This window comes from Macrotis lagotis, chromosome 7, assembly GCF_037893015.1.
Source record: "Macrotis lagotis isolate mMagLag1 chromosome 7, bilby.v1.9.chrom.fasta, whole genome shotgun sequence".
In the NCBI taxonomy this organism is placed as follows: Eukaryota; Metazoa; Chordata; class Mammalia; order Peramelemorphia; family Peramelidae; genus Macrotis; species Macrotis lagotis.
Genome location: NC_133664.1, coordinates 219,318,326 through 219,332,114, shown reverse-complemented (window position 1 = coordinate 219,332,114; position 13,789 = coordinate 219,318,326). Strand labels below are relative to the sequence as shown.

Sequence of the window (13,789 nt, the reverse complement as noted above, 5' to 3'; positions counted from 1 at the left end):
CTATTTGCTCTTAATATTAATCTTTATCTATTTACTGGTTTCTTCCTTGCTATCTACAAACATATCCAGGTATTTCCATCTTTTAAAAAAATCTTGAATAGACCTCAAACTTTTGTCCAATTTTCTACCCCTCTTCACAGCCAAATTATTTCTTTGCTGGATTTTCATGATATAAACCTTCTATCTTTTCTAATCACTTCTTTTCAGTCTCCTTTGCTGGATCATCATCCATATCATATCTTCTAACTGTGAGTTACATCAAGGCTCTATGTTGGGTCCTGTTTTTTAGCTTTGTCTATACTCTTGTGACCTTATCAGCTTATTTTGTTGGCTCCACAGGACAACTAGAAGAAACGAATGGAAATTGCAGAAAGAAACATTTTTGTGTTGATATAAGGAAAAAACTTCTTAACAATTAGAAATATGCAAAAGAGGGATGCTTTTCTAAGGGGATAAAACATTTTCCTTCAAGTAAAGGATGAATGACCACTTGGGGATATTGAAGAAGAGTTTCTTGTTCAGAAAGAGGTTGGGGAAAATGACCTCTGAGGTTCTTTCCAATTCTAATATTCTGAGCTTGTAGAGGGCCTTGAACACCAGGCTGAGGAATTTGTTCATTTATTTTGGTGGGAAATTAGGTATCTGAAAAATTGTGCACAGTGATAAACTGGTTTATGTATACATCATTCCATCAAAGATGGGTATATTTGTCAGTGTGCTTGTTTCTCCACCTTCTCTCTAAATTATAGATCACCTTCTCTCTATATATAAGTTTTTCAGAGGTATTATAACAAAAAAAAATTCACCACTATATAGCCAACCTGATATGAATCTCTCTGCATAATAAAAATTAATTTACCTGTGGATTAACTGAAAGACCTTAGCTCTAGAGAACTGATAACAAAGAATATTGTACACATTATTGGATGCAGCTTTGGGGTAGTTTATTCTGCTCATCTGGTGTTCTTTCTGCTAAGAGAGGATTTTATTGGGGGAGTTATTTAGAGTATATTGATTTATATTATAGTAATGTGTAAAACAAAATATCAGTAATTTTTTTAAAATGATAAATTGGAAGGGCAAGGTTCTACCGTAAAGGAAACTGGCTAAGAGGTATGAAGTAACAAAGTTCTTAACAATGGCTTTTTTCCTAGGAATGGAAAGGAAGGAATTGATGGAGATGAGATTATGGAGGGAAAATTTATGAGCCTTGGCAACTGATTTGATGTGGAAAGTGGAGGAGAGAGAATTCTTGTTCTGCTTGATAAGTTAATGAAAAGAGAATTGTACTAAATTAATTTCCTTATCTTTACAGGCAGGAGATGATGACTTACCAAAAGACCAGAATGGGATGATTATTGCCAGTGAAACAGACTACTTGAACACATGGGAGGTTAGCTCAGACTCTCACAGATGAAGACTGCTTACATCCTGTCTTTGGTTTAAGAAGCTGTAAAGTCTTCACTAGGAATGACTGCCTTTCCACAAACTGGAGTTGTCAGTTTGAAATATAAATTTTGCCATAAGAATTATAAAGAACACTTAGTTGAGAAATTCAGAATCATGGAAATATCTCTATATGCTGTTATTTAGGAAGGAAACTGAATTCCCCTCCAGTTGATAACATCAGCTTTAGGGATAGTAATGTTTCCTCCCAACCTATCCCCTTCTGCCTCCATGCCCCAGCCCACAACTGTTCTTCAAGAACCTCAAGAAAAGATAAACTAGAAGGCGATTAATTAACTAAGATCGCTCAGTCTTTAGTGATCTTTTTGTTTGAGGACTGGAAAAGATTTCATTTAGAAATTAAAATTTATTTTTTAATGTGCTAAAAATAATAAGAATAATGCTCTAACATGTTAAATAGAATATTCTTTATGAAAAATAACTATATGTTAAAACAAAAAAAACCTAAAAAAAGAGTGGCTTTGCTTTACATATTTTTGCAAATTTCTTTAATGTTTGACTTACTAGAAGGTAACTGTATGCTTATATCTATTTCTGCATTCAATCTTGCATCATGTTGTTTTGGATGGAAATATATGAGAAAAATCCAGCCTCACAGATATGTAGTTAGAAGTGCTAGGAATGCTTTCAGTAATACTGAGTATTCACTAATACTAAGAAAGTAAAGTACTTAGTAATACTAAGTAATATCTTAGTGTTTTTATGAAAATAGTTTTCACCTCTTGTATCTTCTAAGAAGGGACTTGGGAACACTAAGGGTCTGTGTACCAGTTTGAGAACAGCTGCCTTTTTTATAGACTTACAAAACATTTTATCTCCAAAGAATCTTAATAATGGTATAATTTAAGCTTTTCATTTTCTGATGGATAAACTGAGGCCTAGAGAGGTAAAGTGATTTATCCATGCCACACAATTCTTGAATGCAGGAGAGGTGGGAAGTAGAAAAAGAAATATGGCTCTGACAGGGCAGACAAGATGTCCAGGGTGAATAGATAGGAAGCATGGAAAGCAGCATGGCATATAGTGGGTTATAGAACTATTCCCTATGACAAAGCTGTCCAACATGGAGTGGATTCACTAGTATTCCTCTCCCCAAGAAAGTTTTTAAAGGTCTGCTCTGTGAGTGCTAAGGAGAATGAGGTTAAGAGGTAACCTCATAAGATTACCAATTTAGTATCTCTTCCCTCCCTTCCTCCCTCCCTCCCTTCCTTCCTTCCTTCCTTCCTTCCTTCCTTCCTTCCTTCCTTCCTTCCTTCCTTCCTTCCTTCCTTCCTTCCTTCACTTTCTTCCTTCCTCCTCTATGCTAAATGTACCCTCTATTTTCCTGTAGGCCATGGAAGATCTGTTGAGTGAGGGACTAGTGAAAGCTATAGGGGTTTCAAACTTCAACCACAAACAAATTGAGAGACTTCTGAACAAGCCTGATTTACGATACAAGCCGACAAACAACCAGGTGAGTTTGTACAAAAGTTACAGAATTTGCCAGTACATGAAAAGGTCTTTTAGTTTTAATCTTCCTCCAGAATTAACCTTATCTAGATGCCATGAAAAATTGTTGGTTACACTAAGAGGTTAGATAAAGAACCTGTTTCTAAGGTAAGCTTCTCTGAAGTCAGCTGAGACTCTTGCTATATATATATATCCTATGACATCATATTCCCATGGAAAAGAAATTTCCTTGCTGTTTGATTGTGATTGAAGTCTTTATATGAGGGTTATCAATATGATGATTAATCATCAACAAGAATTTACTAAGCACCTTCCATGGACCATGAGTGTGCTGGATTACAATACAGCAAATGATAATACCCCTATTGACTAGGAATTATATTCCACCCAATCCAGGCATGGGGAAAAGCCAGTGCAAAAACATAGAAATGGGGACTAGAGTATCTTCTTGTGATTGGAGTGGGGAAGTGTGAGGCACGTAGCCTAATTAGAAGGCAGTAACAATAGGCCAGGCAAAATGTAGTGAAGGCCTGAACTGGGGTGGTGACTGTGTTAAATGCAACTGAAGGGAAGGGAACATATAGAGATAGAAAGGACAAAATCTGACAACAGATTAGATACTCAATAACCAGAGAAATCTATGATCCCTTTCGCAGATTGACTCCTGTTACACAAAACTAGCATGCTTAAGTATGCTTTCATTGCACCCTGTGCTAATTAGAACTGGCTGCTGAAAGACTTCCTCTAACTTACTAATGAGTCATATTTATAATTCTACATTTCTCATTTTGAATAAATCTTTTTTGTTAAATTTTAGATATCACCTTTTCCTAAACCCATTCCTCCACTGGTGATATGACAGCCACTCTTTGTCTGAAAATCTATATAAACTAGGGACATTAGCAGATCTAGGTCTTCAACTGTAGTTAATGCATATCCCACTGTGCTGCCAGATCACCACTTTGCATGTCACCCCATGGAATAGTAAACAAAGGAGGATGCAAACAAATTTATCCCTCCCCAAATTGCTATTCATCTCTTCATACACTACCATGTATGGCCAGAAGTCCAATAGGCAAGAGGTGATGTGGGATTGTAGCCCAGGGGAGAGACTAGTGTTGAATAATTAGATCTGAATCCTATTGCACCAAAATAATAATTGAATCCATAAGAGCTAAAAAGTCAGCAAGTGAAAAAATATAGGAAGAAAAAGAACAGGGCTAGGGGTGAAAAGTGGACCTAGTGGGTATGGCATGGATGAAAATCCATCAGAAATGCCTGAGGAGACATAGTCAGACAGGATGAAGTAGAACCATGAGAGAACAGTGTCTTGAAGACACTGAGAGGAGAAGTAATCCAGAAGAAAAGGATGATCTACAATGGCAAAGATTGCAGATAGGGCAAGAAGGATGAGGATTGAAAAGACAGAACTGGATTTGGCAATTAAATGATCACTGGTAGCCTGGGAGAGAGCAGTTTCAATTGAATGATGAAGTCAGAAACCAAATCGCAGAGAGTTTAGAAGTGAAACGATGTAGCAGCAATGACTTTTTCTAGTAGTTTTGCTGAGAAAAGATGAGTTATATAGGGCAATAGTGAACAGACATGGTAAGACCCAATTAATTTCTGTGTGTGTGTGTGTGTGTGTGTGTGTGTGTGTGTGTGTGTGTGAATGCTTAATGAATAGGAAGGTATTAGGGAAGGAACCAGTAGATAGGAAAAGACTGATGATTAGAGGGAGATGAGTATGCAAGTAATTTAGAGAAGATAGGAGAGATTGGAATAAAGGATATTTGTAGAGGGATTGGTCATGGGCCTCATTAGAGACTAGATGATACTAGACTAGTCCAGAAACCAGTGTTGAGAAAGATAGGAAATCAATTAAAGAATAGGAACAGGATTGCCTTGCTGCAGTGAGTTCCCAGTAGAGATTAGCTGGCATAAATTTGGAGTTGTATTCAGTCTATACAATTGGTTTTTTTTTCTGTTTTATTCAGCAGCATGTGAGAAAAACTGAAGGAGGTAGAGGATGAGAGTAAACAAGGTTGGAATTTTGCAAGACATAATTAGCAATAGGAGAAAGGGGCAAGAGATTCAAGAGGAACTGCTTCAACAAGGGGTCAAGATTGGAAAAGGGAAAGAGTGTTGCTAAAATGATGGCCTGGAATGGTACTGAGGGATGGAAGGATTAAAGATTATGTGAAAATGAATAGTTTTAGGAATAAAACATAGGGAAGACAGAAAGAAAAAAATGATTATGACCTGATATGGGAAATTCAGAGTTCTTTAACATGGAAGGAACCACTTGTGAGTATGTCCACCCCTGTGAATGTACAGTTGAGGTAGAGTGAAGGAGTTGGTAGTTGAGTAGATTGAGGACCTGGAAAATTAGTATATTTAAGGGAACATCTATATTTTCTTAAAGTTCCCTGGAATGGAGGAAGGAATTGAGGTAGGTAGGAGTTAGGCACTGAATTCATTTGAGAAAGGAAATCATTCTGATTCTGGTAGATATCAGGTATTACCAGTCAGAATTGGTCATAAATTCAAGTTGCACAAACTTCAAAGTAGTAGTTGCAGAGTGAAGTTTCTAGAGGGCGAATATGGGGAACAAGGAATATTTCAAGTCATTCTACTATCACCACAATGGGGTACAAAAAGGTGGCAAGAGATGCAGTTTCATCAGGAGAGAACCAGGTCTTAGTGACTGCCATATGATGAAAGTAGAAGGGAAATGATGCTAGATAAGAAGAATTGGTTAATTCTGTGATAGGCATTTTGGAGGCTACAATGGAAGGGGACAATGGATCTAGAGTGGGATTTTGTAGGGTTTAGAATTCTGGTGGATGAGAAAGGAGAGGACAAATTCTCCTCTAGGGGAATTTGTTTTTTGGAATGAGTCCCGGCAGAGTAAACTTTGCCAAAAAAAACCCAAATAGTGTCATAAAGAGTCAGACAAGACTGAAACCAACTGAACAACAAATAACCAGGCAAAGAAATCATGAGGTATGTTGATAAAGGCAGGTGGTAAGAAGATTCAAGCTTGATCCTCTAAGGTCTTGGCATAGTTTTCAAAAGCCACATTGCTGTTACTCTGTCCACAGAGGTGTTTGGAAGCCCACTTTGAAGTAGTCATGAGAAGGAAGTAGGTGTTTTTAGCCTGGGGGCACAATTTTGTAGTAATCTTGATGTTATTGTCCTCAATTGGTAAGGAAGCAAATAAGAAGGTGGCAGGTAATGTATCCTGTTTGGAAGTTTTTGAGGAGGCTGGAAATAGGTTTTTTCCCTGCCTAGGCTTATGATACCAAAGGGCATGGCCATGTTGGGTCCTTGAGCAAGTCTGGTTTGTGCTAGTCCCATGTTGTCAGGCTCCAGGGAGCAGGGGCTGACTGGTTGAACCTTTGGATAGATGTAGAATCCTACCTAAGCAGGCCATCATCATAAAAATAGGCAATACTATAGAAAATTTTAGAGAGAAAGGCACATTAATACATTGTTAGTAGAGTTGTGAACTGGTCCAACCTTTCTGGAAAGTAATTTGGAATTATGCAAAAAAAATGATGAAAATGTCCACATACTTTAACCCAAAGATCCCACATTAGGCATTTATATCAAGGAGGTCAATGGCAGAATGGGTCCAATACACCAAAGTATTTATAATAGCATTTTATGTAAGCAGATGAGTAGAGAACAAAGCAGATGAACATTACTTTGGAGAATGGCTAAACAAATCCAATGTATAAATATAATGGAGTATTCATAAAAAATGCTAAATAGGGGCAGCTAGGTGGTACAGTGGATAGAGCACTGGCCCTAGAGTCAGGTGGGCCTGAATTCAAATTCAGCCTCAAACACTTAATAATTACCTAACTGTGTGACCTTGGGAAGTCACTTAACCCCACTGCCTTAAAATAAAAAAAAATTTTTAAAAAGTAACGATAAAAGAAATTGAGAGATTAATAAAACTTGTATACACTGATACAGAGAGAAGAAAATAGAACCAAGAAAATAAAATCTACATTTGAAACAATATAAACAGAAAAAAAATTAAACTAGATGCTCTTTAATTATAATGATCAATATCATCCTTGATGGACTTGCTTATTCCATCAGGGCAGCAATCAGGGACAATTTTGGGCTATCTGCAATGGAGAATACCATCTGTATCCAGAGAGGGAGTTGTGGAGTTTGAACAAAGACCAAGGACTATTACCTTCAATTTAGGAAAAAACCCCATTACATTATTATGTAATCTTGCTATCTCTTACACTTTATTTTTCTTCCTTAAGGATATAATTTCTCTCTCATCACATTCAACTTAGATCAATACATACCATGGAAACAATGTAAAGACTAACAGACTGCCTTCTGTGTGAGGTGGGGGGAGGGAAGCAAGAATAGGGGTAAATTTGTAAATTTCAAAATAAATAAAATCTTAAAAAAAATCATAATGATCAAGCTTGTCTCAAAGAGATGTGCCTGCCTCTCTTTATTACAGAAGTAATTATGAAATTAAGGATATGAAATACTTTTCAGTTATAGTCAATGTGTTGGTTAAGTTTTTGAACTATTCTCCCCCTTGCCCCCCTCAGTCTGATTTTTTTTTATTTTTTAAAATTTATTTATTCATTTTTTATTAAAGATATTATTTGAGTTTTATGATTCCCCTCCCCCCCAATCTTACTTCCCTCCCTCCACCCTTGGTCTGATTTTTTAAAAAACATTTTGCAAGAGATTGGAGGGAGGTATATTTTCTTTATTTTTTTTGCAAGGCAATGGAGTTAAGTGACTTGCCCAAAGTTAAGAGTCTGAGACTAGACTTGAACTCAGTTCCTCCTGACTCTAGGGCTATGTGACCTAGCTGCCTGGGAGGTATATTTTCAGAAATGAATATAACATTAAAAACAAAAAGTATGAATAAAAGTAATATATAGTTCTTTAAAATAATCAGACCTAATAAAATTATCTTTGTGAATTCTCTTTTAATATAAATTGTGAATCTTATTCTAGATAGAGAGCCATCCATTCCTCACTCAGGAGAAGCTGATCAATTATTGCCATTCAAAAGGTATCTCTGTGACAGCCTATCGTCCACTTGGGGGCACAAGGTAAGTAAGTGTTGTTGGCTCATTTCTGTTATCAGGAAGCTTTCATTCTGCTGGAGGAAATAACATGTATACACATGAGAAAATACAAATTATATATGAGGTAATTCCTATGGGAATGGAGCACTAGAACTGGTTCAAGAGTAACCTTGTTTACCTAGGGCACTTAACACAGCCATTAACCCCATTGCCTTGCAAAAACCAAAAAAAAAAAAAAAAAAAAAAAAAAGAGTGGCCTTGTGTAGAAGGTGACATGGAGCTGAACTTTGAAAGGAGTTAGGGATTATTCAGGGTGGAGTTGAAGAAAGAGTACAGAACAGATTTGGAAGATAAGCATGTACATAGGACATAGGACAAGTAGGCCAGTGATAAGAATGTACAATGTGGAGGCAGCTAGGTGGTGCAGTGGATAGAGTACTGACCCTGGAGTCAGGAGGACCTGAGTTGAAATCCAGCTTCACACACCTAATAATTACCTAGCCGTGTGGCCTTAGTCAAGTCACTTAACACCATTGCCTTGTGAAAACCAAAAAAAAAAGAAAAAAAAAGAATATTCAATATAAAACATGAACTTTTGTATCCTGAGGTCATTGGAGTTTTTTGCGTAGGAGAGTGATAATGTCAAGCCCTTGATGTAATAATACTAATCTGGCAACCATTTGGAGAAGGGGGAATGTGGATGCACCCAGAAAAGACTACTACAAGAGTCCAGAGGAATGATACTGGGGGGGGGGGGGGAAGGAGTGGGCTTGGTATCGGTATTCGCTCTTCTGTTTAACTCTCTTGTGTGTTCTCTCTCTAGTGATATCTTCAATGAGCCCATTATTAAGAAGATTGCAGAAAAATACAATAAATCTGCAGCTCAGGTACATGAAAAGTTCCTCTATATTTGCTGGACGATATTCAGCAAATTTGACAAATGTTAATTTAATGCTTTCCATGTAAAATACATTCTACTAGAGTCTGTGGGAGAGATAAAGATAAATAAGACCCAGTCCCTGCTTTCAGGGATCCCAGAGTATATTAGAAGAAATAAGAGATATACATGTGTCAGAGGTATAGCTCTAATATCAGCACTTTCTTAGTTCAGGTTTAATTGGGATGGAATTAATTCTTTGTGAGTTATCGAACATTTATTCAAGGAAGTTTACTTTGTCCTAAAACAGAATGAATATGCAGCAAGTAGCTGCTCTGGACAAGGTCCCCCTTATCAATCTTTATGGTAATCTGTATGATTGGCAGGTCATCAAAGTGACTTGTATGGTCTTGGACACCCATCATGTCTGAGAGGTTTAGATTCTATGTGACTGGGACTTTTTATGCCCTGATATGATCAGGAGCAGTCAGGTCCTGGGGCAGCTTTGTGCTGGGCCTGCCCAGTATTGACTGAAGGAGGAGGGGTGCAGAGAAAGGTAAAACCATAGGTAAGCCCTGCAAGTAGCTTTGTTTTCTTTTAAGTAAAACCTTCCTATGTTCTAAATGGACAGAAGCTGCATGAGAGAAATGCTGGCCTTTTACATACTACCCTTTGTTGCAAGGTCTTAAGGGTTTTCTAGTGGACCTTTTATTTAAATGCTTATAGGGCTTTTACTAGACACTTCCTAGCATAGGCATTACTAAGGGAAAAAGGGGAAAACAAGTTAAAACAAAAATGTGGAGGAGAATAAGAACCAGAAATCCTAAGTCTTTCTTATCCCCTTCTGAAAAACCATGTCTGGAGTCTTGGTCTGGTCCATGTGGTGAAGGCAAGTCCTGAGGGCCTCTCAAGGTCCTAAGAACCTAAGGACAGAAACTGTTGTACAGGCTACTTTACTAATATGGATCTCATTTGACAGACATATACACAGATGACTCAGTAAAGGAGAGCCACAGGATACCCAGGTGGGGAATGTGGCTCCCTTAAAACCTAAAGTCCAATAAGTCTCTGGGCTTCCTTCCTAGATGATGGTGAAGTCAGGGTCATAACACATTCTGAAAAGAGCCTGGACTCTTCCGGACGTTTCATACCCCCCAAACCCCCCAAAACTCGACTGGGTTTTCCTAAGATTGATTAATTTCTTTGTCCCTCATCTATAAACATCATCTGATCTAGGGCCACTCATCTTCATCATCAGCATCATTGTTACAATCACATTTGTTTAATATCTTTATTTCATGAGGAAATAAATACTCATCTTTTGGAGACTTTGGAGCTCTAGTAGCACCCAGTAGCCTCCTCTGGTTCAGTTAACATGCCAATAATGTAATGGTGGGCATTAGTGTACCACTACAGGAAGGAAGCCCTCTTCCAAGCATAATATGAATAATAATATGGACAGTTCAGATAGCCTTAGAGAAGGACAATAAAGGTTTATTAGACTCCAAGATGAAAACAAATGGTTCCTGATGATTCTCAACCTCAGGAATAGAGAACAAAGGCAAGATTGACACTGTCTTTTACAGTAGTGACAAATCAGACATAGCTGTAGAGACTGGCATGATTGTTCATCTACCTGTAGTCTATTCTAAGCTGTCAGGTACTATTTTGCCCTCTTCCCATGTAATACAGGGTTGTTGGAAAGGGAGCTGGTATTTTGAGAGAAGAAATATCTTTTATTCTTCTGGAAACCTAATACTTTATGATATTAAATACCATGAAATTGAATGGCTTAGTAACCCTTTCCATTTGGCCCTACCCTAGGCATTACCAAAATGGCTCACAGATACTGAGTCCATATTACCCCTTCCTGCTATAGTTTGCCCTCTATATCCTGCCCCAAATGATCCAAATGGACTCCTTGTGCTAAATCTTGAAGAGAGACTCATATTTGAAAGCACAAAGGAGGAAAAGCACAAGATGTTTTCATGTGATGATTAGTAACTGGTCTAATTTGACTAGATAATGACATATGTGAAAGTCAGAATTAGTATGTGATGAAGTTATCAAGGTGTTAGAAGCCAAGTCATAGAGAGCTTGAAAGACTCTTTAAAGGGCCCTGAGTCTGAAACTGCTGGGGTGCCTGGTTTGAGGGGCAGTGGTGAAGGAATTCTCAGAGATATGAAGGACATATTAACTTCATTTACACTATAAAAAGCAGACTACTCCTTAAGGGAGATAGCAACTTGGAGAGGGTAGGTAGAGACTCTTAAAGGGAAAGCTTTTTAAGGCCTAAGGGGGGGAGGCAAGCTTGGCCGGTTGGGTGAGGGACTAGGGAGGAACTAGTTCTATGCCTTCAGTGTAAGTGTGATTTAGGGAATTATGTCAGAAATAGTCAAGGGAAGGAAATTATCCTTCTACAGTCTCTTTATATTTTTTTCAGGACCAGGGAACTAGAGATAGAAGGATGGACTGTATAAGGGCAGTTTGCTCATTATTGGACCTCTGGGCAACATCCCATTATTTCAGTATCCTTCATGGGCCCCCCCCCCCATCCCTGCAAGATGACTTGGAGTCACCAGTACCAGATGTTTCTTAGGACAAGATAACTTTGCATGGCTCTATCAGCACAAAAATACAGAATATACAAAACAGTCTTTGTCAACACAAGGCCAGCATAGGTGGGTACAAAATAACTTTTTGTTGGCATAACAGTTCTCTGCCTAACATTTTTTTTCTCATCAAAACCAACCTTGAGAAGAGGGAAAATATGCAGTTCCCTAACCTTGTAGTCAGTTAGCATAGGCTCCTTCTACAAACTCTAGTTCCTGATGCCATATATTAACTTTTCCAAAAGAAGAGTATTCATTTCCCCAAGGAATGAGGAAGATTTTTAAACAACTTGATTTTAACAATGATGATGATGATGATGGTGGCCTACAGATGTTCAACAGTTCACAAATTCAGGGGTTTACCAGTTCCTAGAACACCTTGTTTAATCCCTTCCCTCAATACTAGAATAAGAAGAGAGGTATTTGTAGTATTCCCCGGCAAAGTAATCTCTTCTTTCTAAGAAGTATATTAGAGGATAGGATTTATTATTAAAAATCATTTTGTTCTACTGTCATAATTACTAGGGTGCTGAGGCTCACTGGGCAGTTCCCGTGTAGCATGGTGGCAGGGTATTGTTGATTAATTTCAGACTTTGGTGATGATATAACAAAAACTACCTATTATTAGAATGATTATTTTGGGGAATGGGGAAATATTAAAGTAAGCAAAATTATACTCTTTGTCAGGGAAAAAATTGTAATTGGCTGATACTATACAGTCTCCATATGTGAATCTTTTCCACAGGTTTTGATCCGATTTCACATACAGAGAAATGTGGCAGTGATCCCTAAATCTGTCACACCAAGTCGAATAAAAGAGAACTTCCAAGTAAGTATTGCTGACTGATAGTTGATGGGTCAACAGTTCACTGATCATCAGGCCAAAAGGTTTAAAGCTAATTAGCCTTCTGCAGTCTCCTTAGATTAGACCAGGGAACCAGAGATAGAAGGTATTCTGATTGTAGTCAGAAGACTTGGGTTCAAATCCTGACTCTACCACTTACTACCTGTATGACTCTGAACACTTAACTCCTCCAGGCTTGATCTTGACCTGTAAAAATGAAGGGTTTGAATTAGACAATCTCTTAAGTTCACTTCCAACTCAGTCTGTAAACCTGTGATGGGGTCATTGTTACATTGTTAAGAAAAATTTGGGGTGACAGAGAGAAAAAGAGAAGTGATTTGTGCAGAGCTGAGGCAGACCAACCAGATCAACCAATTTGGGGGAGGGGGGGGTCCAGTTATGTTGGGAAAGCTGAAGATATTCATTAGATATAGTAAAAACTTTTGAGTAGCTCTAGTCAAACCCCTTGAACCAGGGTTTGGCAGTGTCTTTATGTTGCCACTTTTCTTTAGTCTCAGACCTTTGTTCCCTCTGTCCCTTTATGTATTCAAAATCATTTTCCAGTATATATTACTCCTTTTATCTTCTATTCAAAGTTCCCTTTCTCTCTAGGTGTCAGAGATATTAAGCAACTAGATATTAAGGACTGAGTAATTATTATCTGGTTAAAGTAAGGGTATGAACAACTGATAAGTTTAACCTGGTCAATTATTGGATTTAAAAAAAATAATTTCTTAACCCAAAAGATATCTAATTGATAGACTATATATGAAAGATAGAAATTAGCCTGGTTTAAGTGTCTAAAGGGTCAGATTGGGCCCTTTCTGAATCTTCAAATCCTGGGTTCAGTTCCTATGACATTTTGTGAAGAGGTCCTCCAAAAATGAGGACTAAGTTTTGACAGTTAAAAATAAATGTGTTAATATTCCAAGAGTTTGTCCTAATTAGGAACAAATGTTAAACCCAGAGTTTGTCCTGATGAGGGATAAATGTTATTAGAGTTTTGACCTTAAGAAAGAGCAAAACAGAATTAGGTTATTGATATTTCTCTAAGTTGCAGATTATACAAATATATGTGGAGGAAGGGGTTGGCTAGCTAGAGAGCCAAAGCACCCAAATGGAGCCCCACAGGGTAGGTTTTTATAGTTTTGACTATCAGAAGATGGGATCTGAAACATCACTTCTGGTTTATCCAAACAAAGAAGAGGACTGCCCCTCAACCTAGGATGAGGCAGGAGCAATCCAAGGATGAGCCAGGGGAGCCCAACATTAGACTTTCCAGGAGGAAGTGCCCTATCGGTTATCCTAAAGATCTTCAAAACATGTAAATAGCCATAGAGGCTTATCTTAGTGAGATTTAAGAAGACAAGCTTTTATTCTTAAATTGACATTTTTATATTCAAATTTAAATTTCTATCTGTTCTTAAAGACAAGATTTACCTTTTACAATTGCTAA

At 37.7% G+C, this 13,789-nt stretch overlaps 1 protein-coding gene across 2 annotated transcripts in view; it reads left to right on the top strand.

Annotated features, from left to right (window-relative positions):
* Nucleotides 1-13,789, top strand: part of AKR1E2 (aldo-keto reductase family 1 member E2) — a 34,934-nt gene that overhangs the window by 11,852 nt on the left and 9,293 nt on the right. For both annotated transcript variants that reach the window (XM_074194922.1, XM_074194920.1), the window contains 5 exons: nt 1,316-1,393; nt 2,798-2,920; nt 7,927-8,024; nt 8,824-8,887; nt 12,235-12,318. In XM_074194922.1, coding sequence (XP_074051023.1) covers nt 1,316-1,393; nt 2,798-2,920; nt 7,927-8,024; nt 8,824-8,887; nt 12,235-12,318 — 447 coding nt within the window. The remainder of the gene's footprint in view (nt 1-1,315; nt 1,394-2,797; nt 2,921-7,926; nt 8,025-8,823; nt 8,888-12,234; nt 12,319-13,789) is intronic.